This window comes from Chionomys nivalis, chromosome 20 (assembly GCF_950005125.1).
Source record: "Chionomys nivalis chromosome 20, mChiNiv1.1, whole genome shotgun sequence".
NCBI classification, from domain to species: domain Eukaryota; kingdom Metazoa; phylum Chordata; class Mammalia; order Rodentia; family Cricetidae; genus Chionomys; species Chionomys nivalis.
The window spans coordinates 53,862,792-53,881,439 of record NC_080105.1 but is presented as its reverse complement, the minus strand read 5'-3'; the positions used below and the strand labels follow the sequence as shown (position 1 = coordinate 53,881,439).

At 49.5% G+C, this 18,648-nt stretch overlaps 1 protein-coding gene across 3 annotated transcripts in view; it reads left to right on the top strand.

The window, feature by feature from the left end:
- Positions 1–18,648, top strand: part of Dlgap2 (DLG associated protein 2) — a 677,680-nt gene that overhangs the window by 647,069 nt on the left and 11,963 nt on the right. For 2 of the 3 annotated variants that reach the window (XM_057752286.1, XM_057752287.1), the window contains 5 exons: positions 2,060–2,409; positions 3,283–3,324; positions 10,019–10,104; positions 11,525–11,940; positions 17,515–17,606. In XM_057752286.1, the coding sequence (XP_057608269.1) occupies positions 2,060–2,409; positions 3,283–3,324; positions 10,019–10,104; positions 11,525–11,940; positions 17,515–17,606 (986 nt within the window). The remainder of the gene's footprint in view (positions 1–2,059; positions 2,410–3,282; positions 3,325–10,018; positions 10,105–11,524; positions 11,941–17,514; positions 17,607–18,648) is intronic. The other variant, XM_057752288.1, reaches the window with a different exon arrangement.

Genomic DNA, 18,648 nt, shown 5'->3' with positions numbered 1-18,648 from the left:
CAACCCCTAAGAAGCTGCCAGTGACCAGGCTGATGAATCCACATGCAAGAGCCCAGCTCATCCAAGGCTTGAGTGGGTGACCTTCCTTTTCACACTGACCTCTGAAGCTGGACCCTGTTACAGAGTCTCACCATTGCCCCTTGTACCCCGCCTCTGCTCTCCTGGACACACATCACCCCGTGGAGACTCAGAGAGGCCACAGGCAGTACCCACCAGCAGTGTGTCTAGCCACCGCCAGCCTCTCTACCCTGATCTGTTTCCTAGCTGCACCTTGCCTTTTCCAGGAATCCCACATGGGAACTTGTGGTAGTTTTTTTCCATTGTCCCCCCAAACCTGTTCCGAAGGAGCTTTAAAATGGTTAGGCCTTTTACCTTCATTATCTGAGAGGCGCAAACCAATTCCCAAAATCTTTATAGACAAAAAGAAAAATCACCTTTGGAGGCATGTGGCTTTGCTCTGTCCCCACGCTGAGTGCACAGCAGTCCTGTTTTAGAATTAAGCTTCAGGATCCCTATGGTTTTATGCTTGGTGACTTTAGCTTCACTGTGAGGTTATTGGGTCTTCAGCAAATATGGGCTGAAATTCTGTTCCATCCATGGGCCATAGAGGAAATCATGGTCAGTCGTCTCCGGACAAAAAAGAGCCCAGACCCCAACAGATGTTTGTCTGCAAAGAAGAGGATGAATGGGGCTGCTAAACTTTGGTGGAGGGACTTAGGAAAGATCTGGGGAGACAGCATTGTCAGAAGCAGGGCAGAGCCAGTAAGGCAAAGGAAATACTCTAAGGAGAATGAGTAGAATAGAAAGACAGCTTAGGTGGGACAGGGAGGCGGGGCTGGGAGGAGGGGCTGGAAGGTGGGGCAGAGGGTGGGGCAGAGAGCTGGGATGAGGGTAGGATGTGGGACTGAGCTGTGGTTCAAGAGCCTGAACATCCCACCCAGCACAGGAACCTGGTCACATGGACCTCAGCCTCTGGGAGCAGAGAAATGAGGGACAAAGAGATACCATATAGATGCCTCCATCAGTCACACTTCAGAACCCGTTTAGTGTGAGGCAAGGGAGAGCTGGATTCCAAGAGACATCTAGAAAATCTCCAAGGGGAATGCTGTCCCACGGGGTGAATCGAAACAGCCATGCGGGCAATAGCATGGACCTTCCAAGCCTGGGAACTTGGGGTCGAGGGAGTGGAGGGTGAGGCAGTCTTATTTGTGAAAGGTGGCAGGGATGATGTCAGCATGGATGGAAAAGACTCCTTCCGTGTACATATCCGAATCTGAAAATGGTACCTAAAATGTTTGTGCGTTTACTAATGCTCCTTAAGAAAGGGATCCATGCTAGCAAAAGAGCTTTAAGGAAAAGAAAAGGGACTTCAGGTGTTTCCTCTGGGGCAGACAAGGCTCAACCTGAATTGTGCCCCCTGTCTCTCTACCAGTTTCCCTCCTGACTCTTCCTCCGCGCTCTTTTTAAAATTTCAGACCTCCCGCTCACCAGCTTGAGCACCCTGCCATGATGAGCTCGCCCATTTCATTTGTCGGTGCTAAATAACGACTCCTTATAAAGATTTTGGTTGTTTTGTTTTGTTTAGAAAATACAGTCGGGAGAGAGCACTGCAAATATTGTCACTCAGCAACAAGTTTGACTGACACTGGCTTCTCACACCAGTGATTCCGTGTGGGCATTGCATTTTTGACTCTGATTTTGGGCCCTGCCTGCTTCTCTAGTGTGGTAAAAGGGGGGTTAGCACAACACCATGATGTCTGTGAAATCAACAGTGTAGAGTGTTCTGTCCTGCATACACATAGACACACACACAGAGAGAGAGAGAGAGAGACATTTCTAACTTGTGTTGCTGGGTACCTAGGTCCTTTTATAATGTCTTCTGTTGTTACATATATATACACACACACGGATATCTTTAAGCCCAACCTTAGAAAGCCTGACTTTCTAAGGTCAGATGTCCAGAAACAGACAGGCTGGGCTGTGAGAGCATGTACGTCAGTGATGTAGGCTGTCTTCATGGAGGAATTCAGCTGACTGACTGAGCCTTCTTCTCTCATAGCCGTCTCCTACACGAATTACAAGAAGACGCCTCCCCCGGTGCCTCCACGGACCACCTCCAAGCCTCTGATTTCAGTGACGGCCCAGAGCAGCACAGAATCGACACAGGATGCCTACCAGGACAGCCGGGCCCAGAGGATGTCCCCATGGACCCAAGATAGCCGTGGCCTCTACAACTCCATGGACAGTCTGGACAGCAACAAGGCCATGAATCTGGCTCTGGAAACAGCTGCGGCTCAGCGCCATGCCACTGAGGCACAGAGCGGCTCCACAAGGACCAGTGACAAGGCCATCCTGGTATCCAAGGCTGAAGAACTCCTCAAGAGCCGCTGCTCCTCCATCGGGGTCCAGGTAGTCTTCCCTGACCACCCTCTCTGGCGACGGTGTAGGCTGAGTCAAAATTCAAGTCACAGCCCCTAAAAACAGAAGCGGGACAGTAAGGCTGAGAGGCTGCTTGTGCCTGCTGCAGCATGACAGACCCCAGAGCAGAGCCCACAGAGATGAGATTCATGTGCTGCCCAGATACCTAGGGACACTCCCCAGAGGTGTGGTCATCAGGGCTGACCGCTAGGTAGATGATTTGGATAGATTATGCAGAGATCTTTAAAGGGGCTGAGGGGATCCGTCACAATGACTTGTTGTAACATCTCAGTCCTCAAAGAGTGTGGGGAACAAAGGGGCAAACAGATCCAAGCACTGTGGTGTGAGCTAAGGGTGTGGCCAGAGGGGGCCATGTGCAGCGGGGCCCTTTCTCACACGGCCCTCCGTCCCAGAGACCTCTACATAGAAGAGCGGCACCTTGTTATTGCAGACCTTGTGAGGGTGCCCCACCATCCCATGAGGCCTGCCAACCTGGCTATCCCTGCTACTCCTCAGCTGACCCAGGGGGCCTGGCTTGGGTTTAGCGAAGCACCCAATACACAATAGGAGCGGTCTCAAGTGGCCTCCTCCAAGCCCTAGTGGACCTGATTGCATGGGCCAAGCTTTGCTGACGCCATTTGCCTCTTGCTTTTTACACCTCTGCTCAGCCTGTGTCTGGCAGACTTTAAAATCATGATTAATCACACACACACATACTGCAAGGACGAGGTACACAGAGGTGGAAGTGACGGCCCCATACAGGACTGGGGCTGGGAGGGGCATGCAGAAACCAGGGAGGTGTCCGCCCACCTGCCTGGGTCCTTGAGCCAGGTCTCCACACTGTGGCTTCATTGTTTTGTTTAGGATTCTGAATTCCCTGATCATCAACCCTACCCAAGGTCAGATGTAAGTATCCAACAACTCCAAATCCAAGTTCGCATGAAGTGTTTTTTTTTTTTCTTCTCTCTCTCTCTTCTTTGGATTCTTCATATGACTGCTCTTGTCAGCTCTCCGTCCTGGCTCTATGTGCCAGGAACTCTGCTGGGTGCTTCACAACCCTTGCCAACCCTTAGGAGTAACTCTACCCCGACCCCACAGAACTAGTAAGCCCGAGGGGTCCTAGAAACCTGAGGAGTGTGGGACATTCGCCGTTTCTCTGTCCATAGGCCCATCTGGAGCACAGCCAGAGTTCTCCAAAGATACCAGGTCACGTTCCCTACCAGGTCTTCCAACTCCCCCTGGGGTTCTTGGCCACAGTTGTCCATCTGTGGTCCACTCTGAGGAGAAAGGCTCACCTCTGCACAGCTAAAAAGGGGTGGGTGCCATTTCAGGAGCTCATAGAGATGGACACCATGCTCCGAATGGACACAGACTTCCTGGTGCTCCTCATAGCTGGGCCCGCACCCGAGCTCACACACAGTGGTTCCTCCTCGCAGCTGGACCCCGCATACCTCTGACTGAGTCTCCGCCTCTGTGAATGTTTCCAGGCACCATCCTCTCCCACTGTGTTCTATGGAGGCTGGGCCCGTGCCTCCTGCCTCTTGGTACCCCAGCACCTAGCACAGTGCCTGGCACATAGCGAGCTCTCAGTTCCTTGTTGGGTTTGGAGTGGATGTTCGTTTTTGGTGGGTGGATGCTCAGTGGAGACACGTGTGAGCGCCGTGACACCGGTTGGTAAATTCGCTCAACTTCTTTTCTCAGTGGAGAAAGAAAAGGAATCCCATGAACCTGGATCTTCATAAGTGTCTAGATAAAAATCAGTTGGAAAGCAGAACTCAAAATATAGTGGAAGAAACACAAATGTCAGGGTAACAAGGAGACATGGCCAGGTCCCAGCTCCACCAGTAAGAGTAGAGTCTCAGAGAAGTAGCCTTTCAAAGTGAAAGAGATTCATAAACACCCAGGTCCTAGAGACCAGCCGATGCTCGGGAGACATGAAGCAGATAGAAACAAGTAAATACCGCTGTGTCCCTGCTCCTAGCTCTCCAACATAGCTTCCCTTAACCCTCACTAGTGACCCTATGGACCAAGTGTCATTCCCAACCAATGGAGGGGACACAGCTGAGCAGGGAGGGTCAGTGCCTTGCCTGAGAGCACACGGCTGTGAGGGCCACCATAATGGATGAAGCCCAGGGAGTCGCCTCCCACATCCCTGACAGAGCTATGCTGCCCGGAGAATTGAAAGTAGACCGGAAAGCAATGCTGTACCAAAGCAGCCTGCCTTAGCATTCTTCATGTACCCTGCTGGGATCATCCAACCCGCCTGACCCAGGAACAGCCTTACTCTGTCCTTGGCATATCGGGAAGGGCCATCAACACAGCGTCCAGCTCTGAAGGGCACTGCTTCCTGCCTAGCCCAGACCATTCCCTAATTACCCAGCGTCTTAGTTAGGGTTCTATTGCTGTGAAGAGACACCATGATCACAGCAACTCTTATAGAGGAAACGTTTAGTTGGGGTGGCACCCTTATAGTTCAGAGGTTCAGTTCATTATCATCATGGCGGTGAGCATGGTGGCCATGCAGGCAAATATGGTGCTGGAGCCGAGAGTGCTACATCTTGACTCAGAGGCAACAGAAAGTCGACTGACTGTCACACTGAGTGACGCTTAAGAGAAGAGACCTCAAAGCCTGCCCCACAGTGAGACACTGCCTCCAACGAGGTCACATCTCCTAACAGTCTCACTTCCTTCAGGGACCATTTTCTTTCAAACCACCACATCCAGAACCTTCCTTCCCTGGGGAAACTTGGGTAGAGCCCGCAAATACACACAGTGTCCAGTTGGTAAATGTTGCCCTCTAGTGAGCGTTACGGCCCATTGGCTCCCAGAGTAACTGCTCCTGGTCTGCAGATATCACCTGACCCTATACGGTCAAAACTAGGATCCAAGGGCCTGGAGAGACGACTCTGTGGTTCAGAGCATGCACTGCTCTTGTGGAGGATAGGAGCACGTCAGACAACTCTCAGTAGCCTAGAGCAACGCTGAGAGAGGCAACACCTCTGGCCCCCACAGGCACTGTACTCATGTGCACACATGCACACACATGCACATAATTAAAAATAAAAGAACACTGTTAGATTTAGCTCCAGGATCGCAATGGAGCCTGCTGGGCTCTGCTCTTTATGTGGCCGCATCTGTCACCCTGTCCTCCCTTTCAGCATAGACTAAACATGTACTCCACACCCCCGGTGCCTTAGATGGCTGGACCCTACAGGGTAAATTCAGCCTCGGCATGGCATCAGTTCTTGAGAGCTCTGGATTTAGCCCAGACCTGGAGCTGACGTACCAGTCCTGGGCTGAGAAGAAGAGGCTGTTCCTCTGAAGAGCCATCACAGGTCACTGGACCATGAGCCATCTGTCATCTGACTCCCTCTCTCTTCACCATGGCAGGCCTACTTAATCCTTTCCTGTTTGTTTGTTTGTTGTGGTTTGGTTTTGGTTTTTGGTTTTATCCATTTACAGAGTGTCTGTTGTGGCAAGGTCTTCATTTTGTGTGACCATATGGGCTTGTGAAACTGCCTCGGTAGAAGGCAGGAAGTCTTCGTACCCATGGGCTTGGGCATCCCTCTGATATGGGGACAGTAGCCACAAGGTCCTTCCCAAGCTGTCACAATGACCAGCACCTCAGGAAGCCTTGTGATAATTTCTGGTGAGGGGCCCACTGACTATGTCTACCCTGTATTCAGTACATGGCATGTGTGTATGTGCGCACGCACACACACACACATATACACACATACACACACAAGCACACACTGCTCCCACCGCTGTTGTGTTGGAACCCTCAAACTCCTCAATAAGACATCCTGCTTCGCTCCTGGACTTAGGCTGGGCCCCTGAAGGAAACAATGAGTTTAATCTCAAAAGCAATAATACATCTGCCTTGCTCCAAAGAAGACTTACAAGAGCGAGCCCAAAGAGCTTGTTTGGAGAGCGAAGATTGCAGATGGAAGCTCAGGTGTACTCCTGAGCAGTCTCAATACTCGGGGCTTCCACCTTAGAATCCAGCAGCAGTTCAGGTTCAGACTGGGGCGGCTTTGCTGAAGTTTGGTGCCAACCCTGGTCTGGTGTGAGAGAAAACGTGGGCACAGGAAAGAACGCCTCGACTTTGGCCCTATTACCATCCCGCTTGGGCATGCAGACATACATGCACACACCCAGAGACACACGTAGACCATCTCCATCAAACCCATCGAATCCCTTATGTCTCAAGCAGATCACATACCACAGGGCCATGCTCACCCTATCCTCATGGCTCCAGCTCACTACTGCCCTCTATATACAGCCTGGCAAGACCTGGGAGTAGCCATCCCTGGGAGTGTAAAGGCACCTCAGTCACCTCAGAATTACTTGCCTATGTGCGATTCTTCACTGTTTATTGGGGAGCTCCTACCCCCATACAGCTTCTGCCCCCAGAGTCACTCAGAAGGGCTCTACTCTCCATCATTCTCTGGATTAGTGCTCCATCCTAGGCGGATCTTGTAGACATGACTATATGCAGGCATGTTGTGCCATGTTTTAAATTTACCCACACTGGTAATCAGGTTTCCTCAGGAGGCTCCTTGGTTTCTCTTCCCTGTGATCCCAGTAGCTCTCCCCCATCCTGAGTTTCTCCTCTCTGGGTTTCTGATGTTGGCAGATCTTGAACTCCTTTGGGGTACATGTTGTCACAGCCCTTCCACCTTTCCCTCCTACCACAGATAGCTTCATTTTCTACAGTGGTTTCATACTAAACCTTCTATCAAACTGGCCGAACTCACCCAGGGCACATCCCTTTGACCCTGCTGAGGGTCCTCAGTGGCACTGAAAAGTGGTAGCGTTTGCTTCAGACCAATCTCCGCACTGTCTTTGTCCTGGGAGGTATTGGATATTTCCACATTTTTAAACAAAGAAGCAAAAATTTAACAGAACTAAAGCTAGCTTGAGCAGAGTTCAGGGGTCCAGAAACTCTGCCTTTCTAGGTCACCCTAAAAGTGACTTGCATTATAAGGAAAATTTGGGGGACCTGGGGTATCATTCATTTTGTTTGTGTTTTGTTTTTCATGATAGAGTTTCTCTGTGTAGCCCTGGCTGTCCTGGAACTCACTCTGCAGACCAGTCTAGCCTCGAACTCAAGAGATCGACCTGCCTCTGCCTCCAGAGTGCTGGGATTAAAGACGTGTGCCACCTCTACCTGGCTATCATTCTTTATTCACTGTGTAGGATATGTCTCTCTGTGTGTGCATGATTGTGTCTGTGTGTGTATCTGTGTGTGTGCGTGTGTGTGTGTGTGGACATGTAGGCATATATGTATGTCTCCTAACACTGTGGCCAATGATGCCTGCCAATCCCTGCACTTTAGTCTAATTCCATCAAAACCATTTTTTGTATTTTTAACTTTACAACCATCATTTAAATAATTGCAGGGCATCCATCATCATGACTAAATAATGATTTACTGGAGAGTCCTTCCACAGCCTCTATTTTCCTATATTTCCCCTTACAAATAATACTATGATGGAGACCTCACATGGGTCAGAATGTATTACCGTCTCTTTCAGCTGAATTCCCAGGAGTAAAGTAAATTAGACAACTATTTTCAATATTTTTATGACAAAAGTGCTGTTTCCACTTCGAAATCTCCCTGAAAGGATACATGTTGATTTATGCCGCTCACCTTATTCATCGCTCGCATTTAGTGATATAAATCCAGGCACGGAAGTGCATGCCTATCATCCAGAACTTGCGAGACTGAGGCAAGAGAATCATAAGTTTGAGACCAGGCTGAGTGACCAGTAAGACCATGTCTCAAGAAAATAAGTGGCAAAATCTTCAAAAGCTGTAAAAAAATGACTCAACAGCCACAGGGCATATGAAGATGTTCCTGAAAGACTGCTCAAGTATGTTTATAAGAATCATCATGAACCATGAAAGAAAGCTAGACCTCACCGAAATTCTCCCTCCATTGAAGACTAAATAGGTCAATTGAGTTCATTCACAGCACAGAATGGCATATAGTTAAAACACAAGGTAGAGCTGGGATGGAATTCAGCAGGAGAGTGTTTGCCTAGTGTATGCAGAGCCCCTGAGTTCTGTCCCTGGCAAAATGAATGAATGAATAAGTGGTAGCCCCCATATCCTGACATAGAATTTTAAACATATTTATAATAAGGTCTTTGTGTGAAGTGTCAGTGATTTTCATGTCCAGCAAGGCACATACAATTGAACAGGGCCATGGCCACTTACAAGTAGAAGGCAGAATAGGGACCCCTAACAGGAAGGTCAGGGTTGTCATTCCAGAATGTTCTTCCTGAATCTGATCCCTCCCTCCTTCCAGCTGTCGGAACCTGGCAGCACAGATTGCTCCTCAAGCCTCTCCTTCCTTGTGAAGCTGTCCCACAGGGACAGGAAGTCTCCAGCCTCCACCCTTTGATAAGAAATGCAGCAGCTCTGAGACTCCCCGTGGCCATGAGGGGTACAGAGCAGAGCTCTGAGGTCACGGGCACCTGGGCTGGAATCCTGGCACTGCCTCCACTAAGCTGAGTGCCCTTGGGCAAGCTACTCGCCTTCCCTGGTCCTCTAGGAACAGCCCTGGGGTCTTTGTGTGGAAGATAAGCAACAACGCTTAGGAAGTATCTGGCTCCTGGTCAAGCAAATTAGACACAAACATGACTTCCGCGTCCCCTGGGCTCATGAGGCCTGGAGGAGCCGCCACAGATCACAGCCAGGCCTGGTTTCTCCTCCTAAACACACAGGGTACAGTGGCGAGGTGTTGACTACTTCCTGGTAGGGACTTAAATTTTTAAGAAAATGTGTTTTTCTATTATGACATCTGAATTTGGGCTCAGCAGTCCTGGAGATGCCTCAGACGGTGCTGTGGGAAAAGAGGAGGCTGTCTGGTGCCTGGAAGAATCTCCACAGCTTCACCAGCCTTGGCTTCACAGAACTTCCTGCTCCGGGGTCCCTTGAGTAACAGCTTCTCGTGGCTGACAGGCATTCCAATGCCTGGTGGGTTGGGGGGACTTCCTAGCCAACAGGGCCATAGTAAGGAGTCTCTTCAGGATACCTGTCTCTGTTGTCACCGTGAGCAGCCTGCCGGCCATCCCACAAGGCTTCCCCGGAGGTGCCCTCATCTGTCCCTCCTGTGTCGTTCTGTGTGCAGCTGCAGTCATCAGTACACTCATCCTAAATGGCTGATTTGTCATTGTTAGCTGTGTCTGGCTCACCCCGTCCTCACCTTCTTCACTGTGGAGTGTGATACAAGCTTTCACGTCCTGTGACATGCCGTCAGCAGAGACTTTTTTTTTTTTGCCTAAGTTGAACTAAGCAGTTTGATCTACATATGTCTAAAAGGCTCAAGAGCAACCTTGAGTTCAAGTAGTTATGTAAAAATTGAATGAAACCCAGTAGCCACATAAATACCCTAAATGCCCTTTTCCTCTCTCTCTCTCTTTCTCTTTCCCTCTCTCTCAGTCCCCCTTTCTGTTTCTACTGGGTCAAGTGCATTTCTGCTTTGATTAAACAAATGCACAATTAATTACAGCAAATGAACAAGAAGAAAATAGTCGCTGACCAGATCTCCTGCCTCGGGTCTAACGTGAGATGTTCTGTGTTGAATTAGGTAGAAACAGCCACGGATTCTGACACGGAGAGCCGAGGCCTACGGGAGTACCACTCTGTTGGTGTGCAAGTAGAAGACGAGAAGCGGTAACTCCCCCTTCAGGGTGGCTGTGCCTCCCCCCCTCCAGCCGCTAGCTAAGCTCAGGGCTGCACGATTCCAGCTCAACCCCACACTGGCTGTCAGTCATTCCTTCTGCCTGCAGAGACAGGCCATTCATTTATACCCTGCCTGTTTATGTCGCTCAAGTCTGAATGAACATGGGTCGTGTCTTGTTTTGGTTTTTTGTTTTTTTTAAGAGGAAGGGAATAATTCTTTTCAAAGTAATTCACCACCTATTAAAATAGCATCATAGCTCTGAGCCCTGGAAGGTCAAAGTCCTTTATCCAGAATCCATTTTCAAAAGGAGATTAGGCTGAAGGGAGAGCAGACTTGCTTCTCACCTCACGCTGCTGGAAATAAGAAGGGAGAAAGAGGAGAAACACAGGCAGGCAGAAGGAGGGGAAGGAGGAAGAGAGCAAGCCAGATGTCAGCTACGTCCTGAAATTGTCTCTCTTCAAGAGTTTTACCTAAAAGGATAGAACACAAATGTGTATCTGTGACATTATTATTTTTATATGTATATGTGCATGGTTTTTCAAGACAGGGTTTCTCTGTGTAGCCTGGGCTGTCCTGGAACTAGCTCTTGTAGACCACACTGGCCTCAAACTCACAGAGATCTGCCTGCCTCTGCCTCCCCGGTGCTGGGATTAAAGGCATGTGCTGCCACGCCCAGCTAGATGATGTCATTTTGAAGCAGTGAAGGAAAATTATTTCCCTTGTAGTAAAGAAAATACTTGCCAACTACACAGCAGCAAAAAGCACCAGGTTCTACCCTGAAAGTTGCAGGCGCCCTCTCCTAAGGACGGTGCTGGGGGAAGTCTTCCCAGAAGGGTCTCAGGACCGAACAGGAAAGATCTGAACTGCAAAGAAATTCAGATTATAACCTAAAGATGTACAGAGGGCACTGCTTTATATATAAGCCGCAGGTCATAAACACAGCATGTCTCTAGGTTAGTGGTTCTCCAAGCTTGGGTCTCGACCCCTTTGGGGGTCCCTTATCAGGTCTCCTGAAGAGCAGATATTTACATTGTGATTCATAACAATAACAAAATTACAGTTATAAAGTAGCAAAGAAACATATTATTGCGGGGGAGTCACCACAACGTGAGAACTGTATTAAAGGATCATGGCAAAAGGAAGGTTGAGAACCACTGAGCTATGCAGAAGGTGGCCTCGGCATGCCGCTCCCTCCCACCCAGAACGCTTCAATGGCAGATGGGTGGTACCTAGAATTTGAGTTCGGTAGACGTGGAAGTCCATTCAGTTGTCACACCCTGTGTTCCTTACCGTGACACTGGAGCACCACAAGATGAACGTGCCAGTGGGTGTAGCTGAGGTCCGGGAGTGTCCCACAAAGGGTCTGGGAACAAGGCAACATCTCTTCTCTCTCCTTCCCTCCTTTTCCAGGCACGGTCGTTTCAAGCGCTCAAACAGCGTCACGGCGGCTGTCCAGGCTGACCTAGAGCTGGAGGGCTTCCCTGGACACATCACCATGGAGGACAAGGGCCTGCAGTTCGGATCCTCCTTCCAGCGACATTCGGAGCCCAGCACCCCGACCCAGTACGGGGCGCTGAGGACTGTGCGGACGCAGGGCCTCTTCAGTTACAGGGAGGACTACAGGACACAGGTGGACACTGCCACCCTGCCCCCACCCGACCCCTGGCTGGAGCCATCACTGGACACAGTGGAGACCGGGAGGATGTCTCCGTGTCGAAGGGACGGCTCATGGTTCCTGAAATTGCTGCACACGGAGACGAAGAGGATGGAAGGCTGGTGTAAAGAGATGGAGAGAGAAGCGGAGGAGAACGACCTCTCGGAAGAAAGTAAGAGTTTGCCTTTCCCCACAGTGTGTCGGACTGGTAACCTCTCAGGGAGGCAAATGGACGAATGTCGGTATCGGTAGGGAAATGTCCCTTCCACATTTGAGCACACGAAAGCCAAATGTTCTCTGCTGACCTCTGCTCCATCCTGAGAAGCAACATAACACATGGAAAGACAAGCAGCTCTCGCCCCCGCGGGGCGCGCTTGCCTTTCGGTTTAGCTTCAGTCTGTAGGTTGAGTATGAGCTCCCACTAACCCTTCCCCAATGGTGGGCTACACGGCTTGTTTCGCTAATCAGTTCCCTGATTGCTGAATTTGGAGCATTCTTAGTATTGTCCCGTTTTTATAACCCCTGATGTGACATTAAAGGAACACCAAAGGAAAGCAAGAATTACCCACTGACTGAGCGTGCCCAGTACACGCCTGTCCAAACCCTCAGGTTCTCAGGTCCCCGCTACCCCACATCGTGAGTAAAAGACTCCCTCTCTACCTCCCTCTCTTTTACTTGAAGAAATTTGCCACTAAGAAATGGGATCAAGTGATTTGATGTGTGAATGTGGCTCCCAGAGGCTGGGGTGAGGGTGAGGATGGGGGAGGGGAAGAGGACAAGGAAAGAGAGGGAGGGAGGAGAGAAAAGGAGGGAGGATGGAAAAGAGTGAGATGAGGGAGGGAGGCATGGGAGGAAGGAGGGAAAAGGAGAGAGAGGACAGAAGTGAGGGGAAGAGGGAAAGAAGGGGAAGAGAGGGAGGAACAGATAGAGTAGGATTCAGAAATCATTGTTTTATCTATATTTTATTCTGACATTGTTATGAGGCAGTTCTATTAATAAACCTGCCAATTCTTAAATTAGTAAGCACATTGATCAAGGAAAATGGATTCAGCTAATTTGGTCAAATTAAGAAGAGAACTGCCAGCTTTTCTCAGCTTTTTCTGTAGCAATGTCACGTTTATAGGAAAGATCAAACAAAAATGAGAAGACGTAAGCATGGCTGTGTAGCCTGTCAGAACAGGTCCTCCCCTGGCCGGCTCTTCAGCCTCCCCCTTCCACCAATGCGGGATTCCTGGGAATTGTTTTTCAATTCTTTGGAGTCCATTAATCTGACAACCAAAAAGAGGGGCATAAATGTCTCTAGAAGATGTCACCTGTGACCTCGTGGCACAATGGTAGTGCGTCTGACTCCAGAACCTCTCACCCGCCAGGACAGTTACACCGTTTGTGCAAACACCGTCCTTGTGCATCCTAGAGGTTCCAGTCTGCTTTTGAATATGCAAATGTGGATGCAGTGGTTGCTCTGTATGATAATGGGCGTCACCTTATTTTCTTCTCCATGCTTAGTCTACACTGTACTTTCCCAAGGGTTAGACACGCTTTAAAGACGTTTATTGACCATGCACTGTCTGCCGAGGTCTATGCTAAGCATGTCACATGTGTGCCTTGGTGCTCACTATTATAAGATGGAAGGTGACATTGCCAAGCATGGACGGTACCGGGGGTTCCCATCACCTGTTGCTCAGCCCCAAGCTGAGTGTCTGCCTCACATGTTCACAGTTCTGTGTGTGACTGCTCCATTTCTGGGGATATCCTCACTCCCTCACTCTGTCCGTTTTCTTCTGCTTTCCCAGAAAATATGGGTCCCCTACCCCCCGACACAGTCTGTCTTTCCACTCACGCTGCTGTTGATCCCATTTGTGGTCCAGGGAGAATTCCGAGGCTGATAGGTCATTGGGGGCAGGGCTGTGGAGATACAGAGGTGGAGCACGGTCGCGGGTTGTAATTTTCTTCTCTGGGGGAGTCCCAGAAAACTGTGAAATTCCTGTTGTACCACGAAAGCGCTTGTACGTAGCTGCAGTGGCGCACAATCCAGTGTCACAGTTGTGCAGTGTGTGGGATGTGTGCCAGACAGCCATTGGCTCTGGGAAGGCCCTTCTAGGCCAACTAGAGATCAGAGTAGATGCCCCCACCTCCTGGGTGTAGTCTCTTAAATGTGCTGTCTAACAGTTAGGGGATTATGAGTGTTATCGTCTGGACTCTATTAGTGATGTTTATGGTCAGCGGGTGTTCACTGAGTGCTTGGATGGCTAGCCGCTCTCGGTAGGCCAAAATCATACAAGAATGAGTAGGTTTTGGCATAGAAGGGAAGGGTGAAAGGGGAAGGACCAGGAGAAGCCATAGACTGGCAAAACAAGACATGAGAATAATAAGAGAAGTGTAGCTAAAATTCTTCAAAAACTCGCGATCCAAGAGGCGCTTTCCATGCAGAAACTTCCCAAGTGCCTTTGTGTTCTACTCATCAGAAAGCAGAGACTCAGACACAAAAGACACAGAGAGTAGAAGTAGGAACCTGTGGTCTGGCTCCTGCGAAGACCATCGCTTCAGCACTGCCCTTCACACCTGCCTGGCATAAGCATCATTCTGTACCATGAGGAGATCAATGTTTCTCCACTGTCCTGGAGACTTCTGGATCTCTGAATGCTGAAATCACAGTTGTGTTTTACGCCTCCGCCTCCGTGGTACCTTCACACAAAGACTTCCGCAAACCAGAATTGGGAAGAAAGAGGTGGGGAGGAGGGCAAGGTTATCGAACAGCAGCTTCACGGTCCTCTCCATCTCCTATAAGAAATTCCAGAATGGCAAGGCACTGGTCTGTGCCCTCAGGTGTGGGCTGGAAGCATCGCATGGCCCTAACCCTGAAACAGCTGCTGAATGTTTGACTTAATGTTTGTTTCTCTACTGAGTGTGACTTCCACACTGTAAGCCTTGAGCACAGGGGACAGGGAGAGGCTCTGGTGTCCCTAAATTCTAAACTCCTGGACACTCATAAGCAGGGAAAGCATGGCTCTAACTGCATCTCCCCCTGTGTGACTAGCGCATACAGCTCTCCCGGGATCAGTCACATTCATGCTTCCCTGATAATGTTTAAAAGTAAGATAACCTCCAAGTCTAGTTCCTGTTTTAGCAACAGTCATCAGTCTCCGCCCTTTTAAAATTAAGATTAAATTAAATGGCTTATTAAAGCCAAAACTCTGAGCTTTGAGTATTGAAATTTCCATTACATGAAATAATTTTTGCCCAAACTATAATTTTGTAATCACAGTTCACTGAACTGAATAAATGGATCTGGCTTTACTCGGTGCCGTGTGGCTAATAAAGGCTAGCCTGGGCTTTACTAGGTGCCGTGTGGCTAATAAAGGCTAGCCTGGGCTTTACTAGGTGCCGTGTGGCTAATAAAGGCTAGCCTGGGCTTTACTAGGTGCCGTGTGGCTAATAAAGGCTAGCCTGGGTCAAATACAGACTGGTTCAGGTTGAGTCCTATTGTGCAGGCCTCATAGTTACAGTGCAAAAATGGAAATATTTAGGAGATGCCGAAGACGGCTATAAAATAGAGTGTGGGGATTTTCATCTGAGTTAAAACAAAGAGGTGAGGACGTGAGGTAAAACCAAACTTACTACGTCTTTTGAAACAAAGAAAAATGTCCCAAGTACCTTGTTCAGTGACTGCATGGAGCTGGGTCTCTCAAGACCCATCCAGGCGAACACGTACAGTCATGCCAGTGATGGGTGTTGGGGTTCCTTATCTAAAAACTCCCCAACATCTGCTCACTTGAGCATTCCCCAGTTGGATGCCAGGAGCGCCAGGCAATCAGGGAGCCCCTTTAGAGGTCTGTCATCCCAGGTCCCCTCTCACAGTCAGGACAAATAAGTGTCACAAGTCACATAATCCCAACGTGGGACAGGTGCCTGCCACGGCCGTTTTCCACGAGGGGTACAAGTGTGTGTGATGGGCATGTCCACCTATAGGGCTTATTCATGTAAGACCAAACAGTGTCAGGGAAGGTGATAAACAGAGCACGGGTAAGAAGCACAACGCTGAAGAGAAACTGTCCCTGCCTCTGCTTGGCCAGGACATCTGAAGCAGCTGGAAGAGAGGGGAGTAATGCTGGCCTCTGTGCAAACCAGATTCCAGGGTACAGGCGGCAGCACTAAGTGTAGGGAGGATGCGTGCGCATTATCGGCCTGTCCCTTTGTAAGCTGAGGGGATACCCACTGCTTACAGACTTCTCGGGGGAGCCAGGCCAGAGAGTATGTCCAGTTTGGGGGCCAGGCTGGCAATGTTATCAGCTGGCCAGAATCTAAGTGAGGGTGTGGGGAGAACCTGTGGGGAGCCAGACACCCAAGTTATATGCTCATGACCTGAAAGAGACAAGACCTGGGGCCTGAAGGGACATTTTTGGGAGCAGTGCCCACCTCCTGCACTGCAGAATTTATCACCAGGAAATCCCAAGAGAGGCTGCCAACACCAGACAGTCCTTTCAAATTCTGCAGATTCTCTAAAGTCCACTCCGAATTTCAGAATATGGTGCTGGCGTTTCCTAGCAAATTTTCATAGAATTAGAAATTAAACGAGACATGTGGAAAATAAATTCCAAGAGCCGAGTTAGCTAATCAAATTTTTTGTGTGCACCAAAGGCCTGGGTACCATCAGGTTCTCTGAGAATTTGCATGCTGATGAGTGCCGGCTCTTATCTGCAGCTCTTAAGAGGACACTGTTGAACCTCTGACAAAATTCGGCAAGCAGAGTGGTAAAGAATAAATTGAATTTTCACTTCAAATTCCCTGCAATTACAGGAAGCTATTTACAGTATAGGCCTCAGATAGGATCGCTCCCATTCACGAAGAGGCCAAGTTCACCTGCCATTTGCAGCTGCTCGTTAGCCAGGATCCACCATGGTTTATCTCCCCGGCAGTGCTTACTGTATACCTGCTACAATAACGGCTCCACCTTAGTCCATGCCAAGAGGTGCCGTATATTCACGCTGTGCTAAAGATTATGAATTATAGTCTTATATGGATACCTCCACAGAATTCCGTTTTCAGGGGGACACAAAGATTAAGAATTTAAGCTTCAAATTTGGTAGAAAGAATCAGCTTTTTGTTACAATTTAAAGAAATGGAGTTAGTAAAGCAAATACATCCATCCGTGGCTTCTCTGATTTTATGGCACACGTTTGATGAGAATGAGCCCTTTTAATATCATCAGTTACTTGTGTTACAGGGTAGAGAGAAACAGAAATCCCACCTTCCAGAAGCAAAATATTCACCTTCTGGACACCAAGACTGTTAACCATGCTCCTGTAGGGCATCAGGTGTGAATGGGGCCATGCTCCTGTATAGGGGATCGGGTGTGAATGGGGCCATGCCCCTGTAGGGCATCGGGTGTGTATGGGGGATTATGTGCTTTTCTGTCCCTCATTGAGATTCTGTCCTGCTCACAGGCACCTCCCTATCCCTGCATCCTCCTCTCCCTTCACTATAGGCCTGAACCCAAATCTGAAAATCCCAAATTCAAAACACCTTGAGCAGTGGCATGATTTGATGGCATCTGGTTAACTGTGTAGTCTCATGAGCTGGGAAGGAATAGAAATTTCCACTGATGGTTGTGTCCCGCGTGGGCCACACTAAGCTCTAACCCCAGGACAAAGGCATGGATGGCAGTGCTGGTCCCAGCTTGCTGGACACAGCGTGTTCTTGCTCTCATCATTACTGACTAGGTCCTGATCTGTCCTGTGTCTCCCAGTTCTAGGCAAGATCAGGAGTGCCGTGGGAAGCGCCCAGCTGCTCATGTCCCAGAAGTTCCAGCAGTTTTACTGGCTTTGTCAGCAGAATATGGTAAGTGGCGTGGTGGCCCCGTCCCACGAGGGCTGAGATGTACCTGGTGTACCTTTCCACAGACTCCTGCTTACTTTTCAGTTGCTATGGCCAAGCAGCATGACCGAGGCAACTTACAGAGGAAAGATTCATTACTCACGGTTTCAGAGGGTGTGTTCATGTGGTGGGGAGCATGGCGGCAGGGAGACAGGCCTGGCATTAGAGCGTAGCTGAGAACTTACATCCTCCTCCTTAAGATGGAGGCGGAGAGAGCTAACTAGGAATGGCCTGGGCTTTTGGAACCTCAAAGTCTACCTCCAGTGACACACCTCTACCAACAAGGCCACACCTCCTAATCCCCCCCATTTCAAAATAGTTCAACCAAGTGTAGACCAAGTATTCAAATGTATGACCCCTTGGGGGTGTTTTCATTCAGACCACCACACTCCTTGTTGGTTGAAGTGCCCCTAAGCAGGAAGATGGGTGAGAGGGAACATAACCCAGCACTAGACCCACTTCCCTGACTTTGGAGACCCACAAATAATCTCTGCCTCAGCCTTAGGGACTCACCTTGGGGGACTTACACCCTGGCCCTGGAGACACAGCCGGGGCTTAGAAACACACATCTCACCCAGACCTCAGTTTTGGAGATGCACAGCCATATCTCCAAGGACCAACATCCCATCCCCATCTGGGACTCACACACCTATCCCTGGTTATCTACATTGAGGCCCCAGCAACTCACGCCTTAGGCCCGGGCTCCAGCTGGAAGCTGGGGCAGAGACTGAACAGGGCATGCAGGTGAGAGGGGAAGTCTGACTGTGCCTCCACTACTGGCTCAGCTCCCAGAAAACTCTCAGAAGCGGAGGCAGGAAATGAAATGCTGTGATGACCAAGGTCGCAAGTAAAGGAAAGGATCTATGGGGGTGTTGAGCAAGACACATTTCACATAGAGAGATTAAGAAGAGATCTTAGAAGTCATTTGAGCTGGGCAGTAGTGCGCACACCTTTAATCCCAGCACTCAGGAGGCCGAGGCAGGTGAATCTCTGTGAGTTTGAGGCC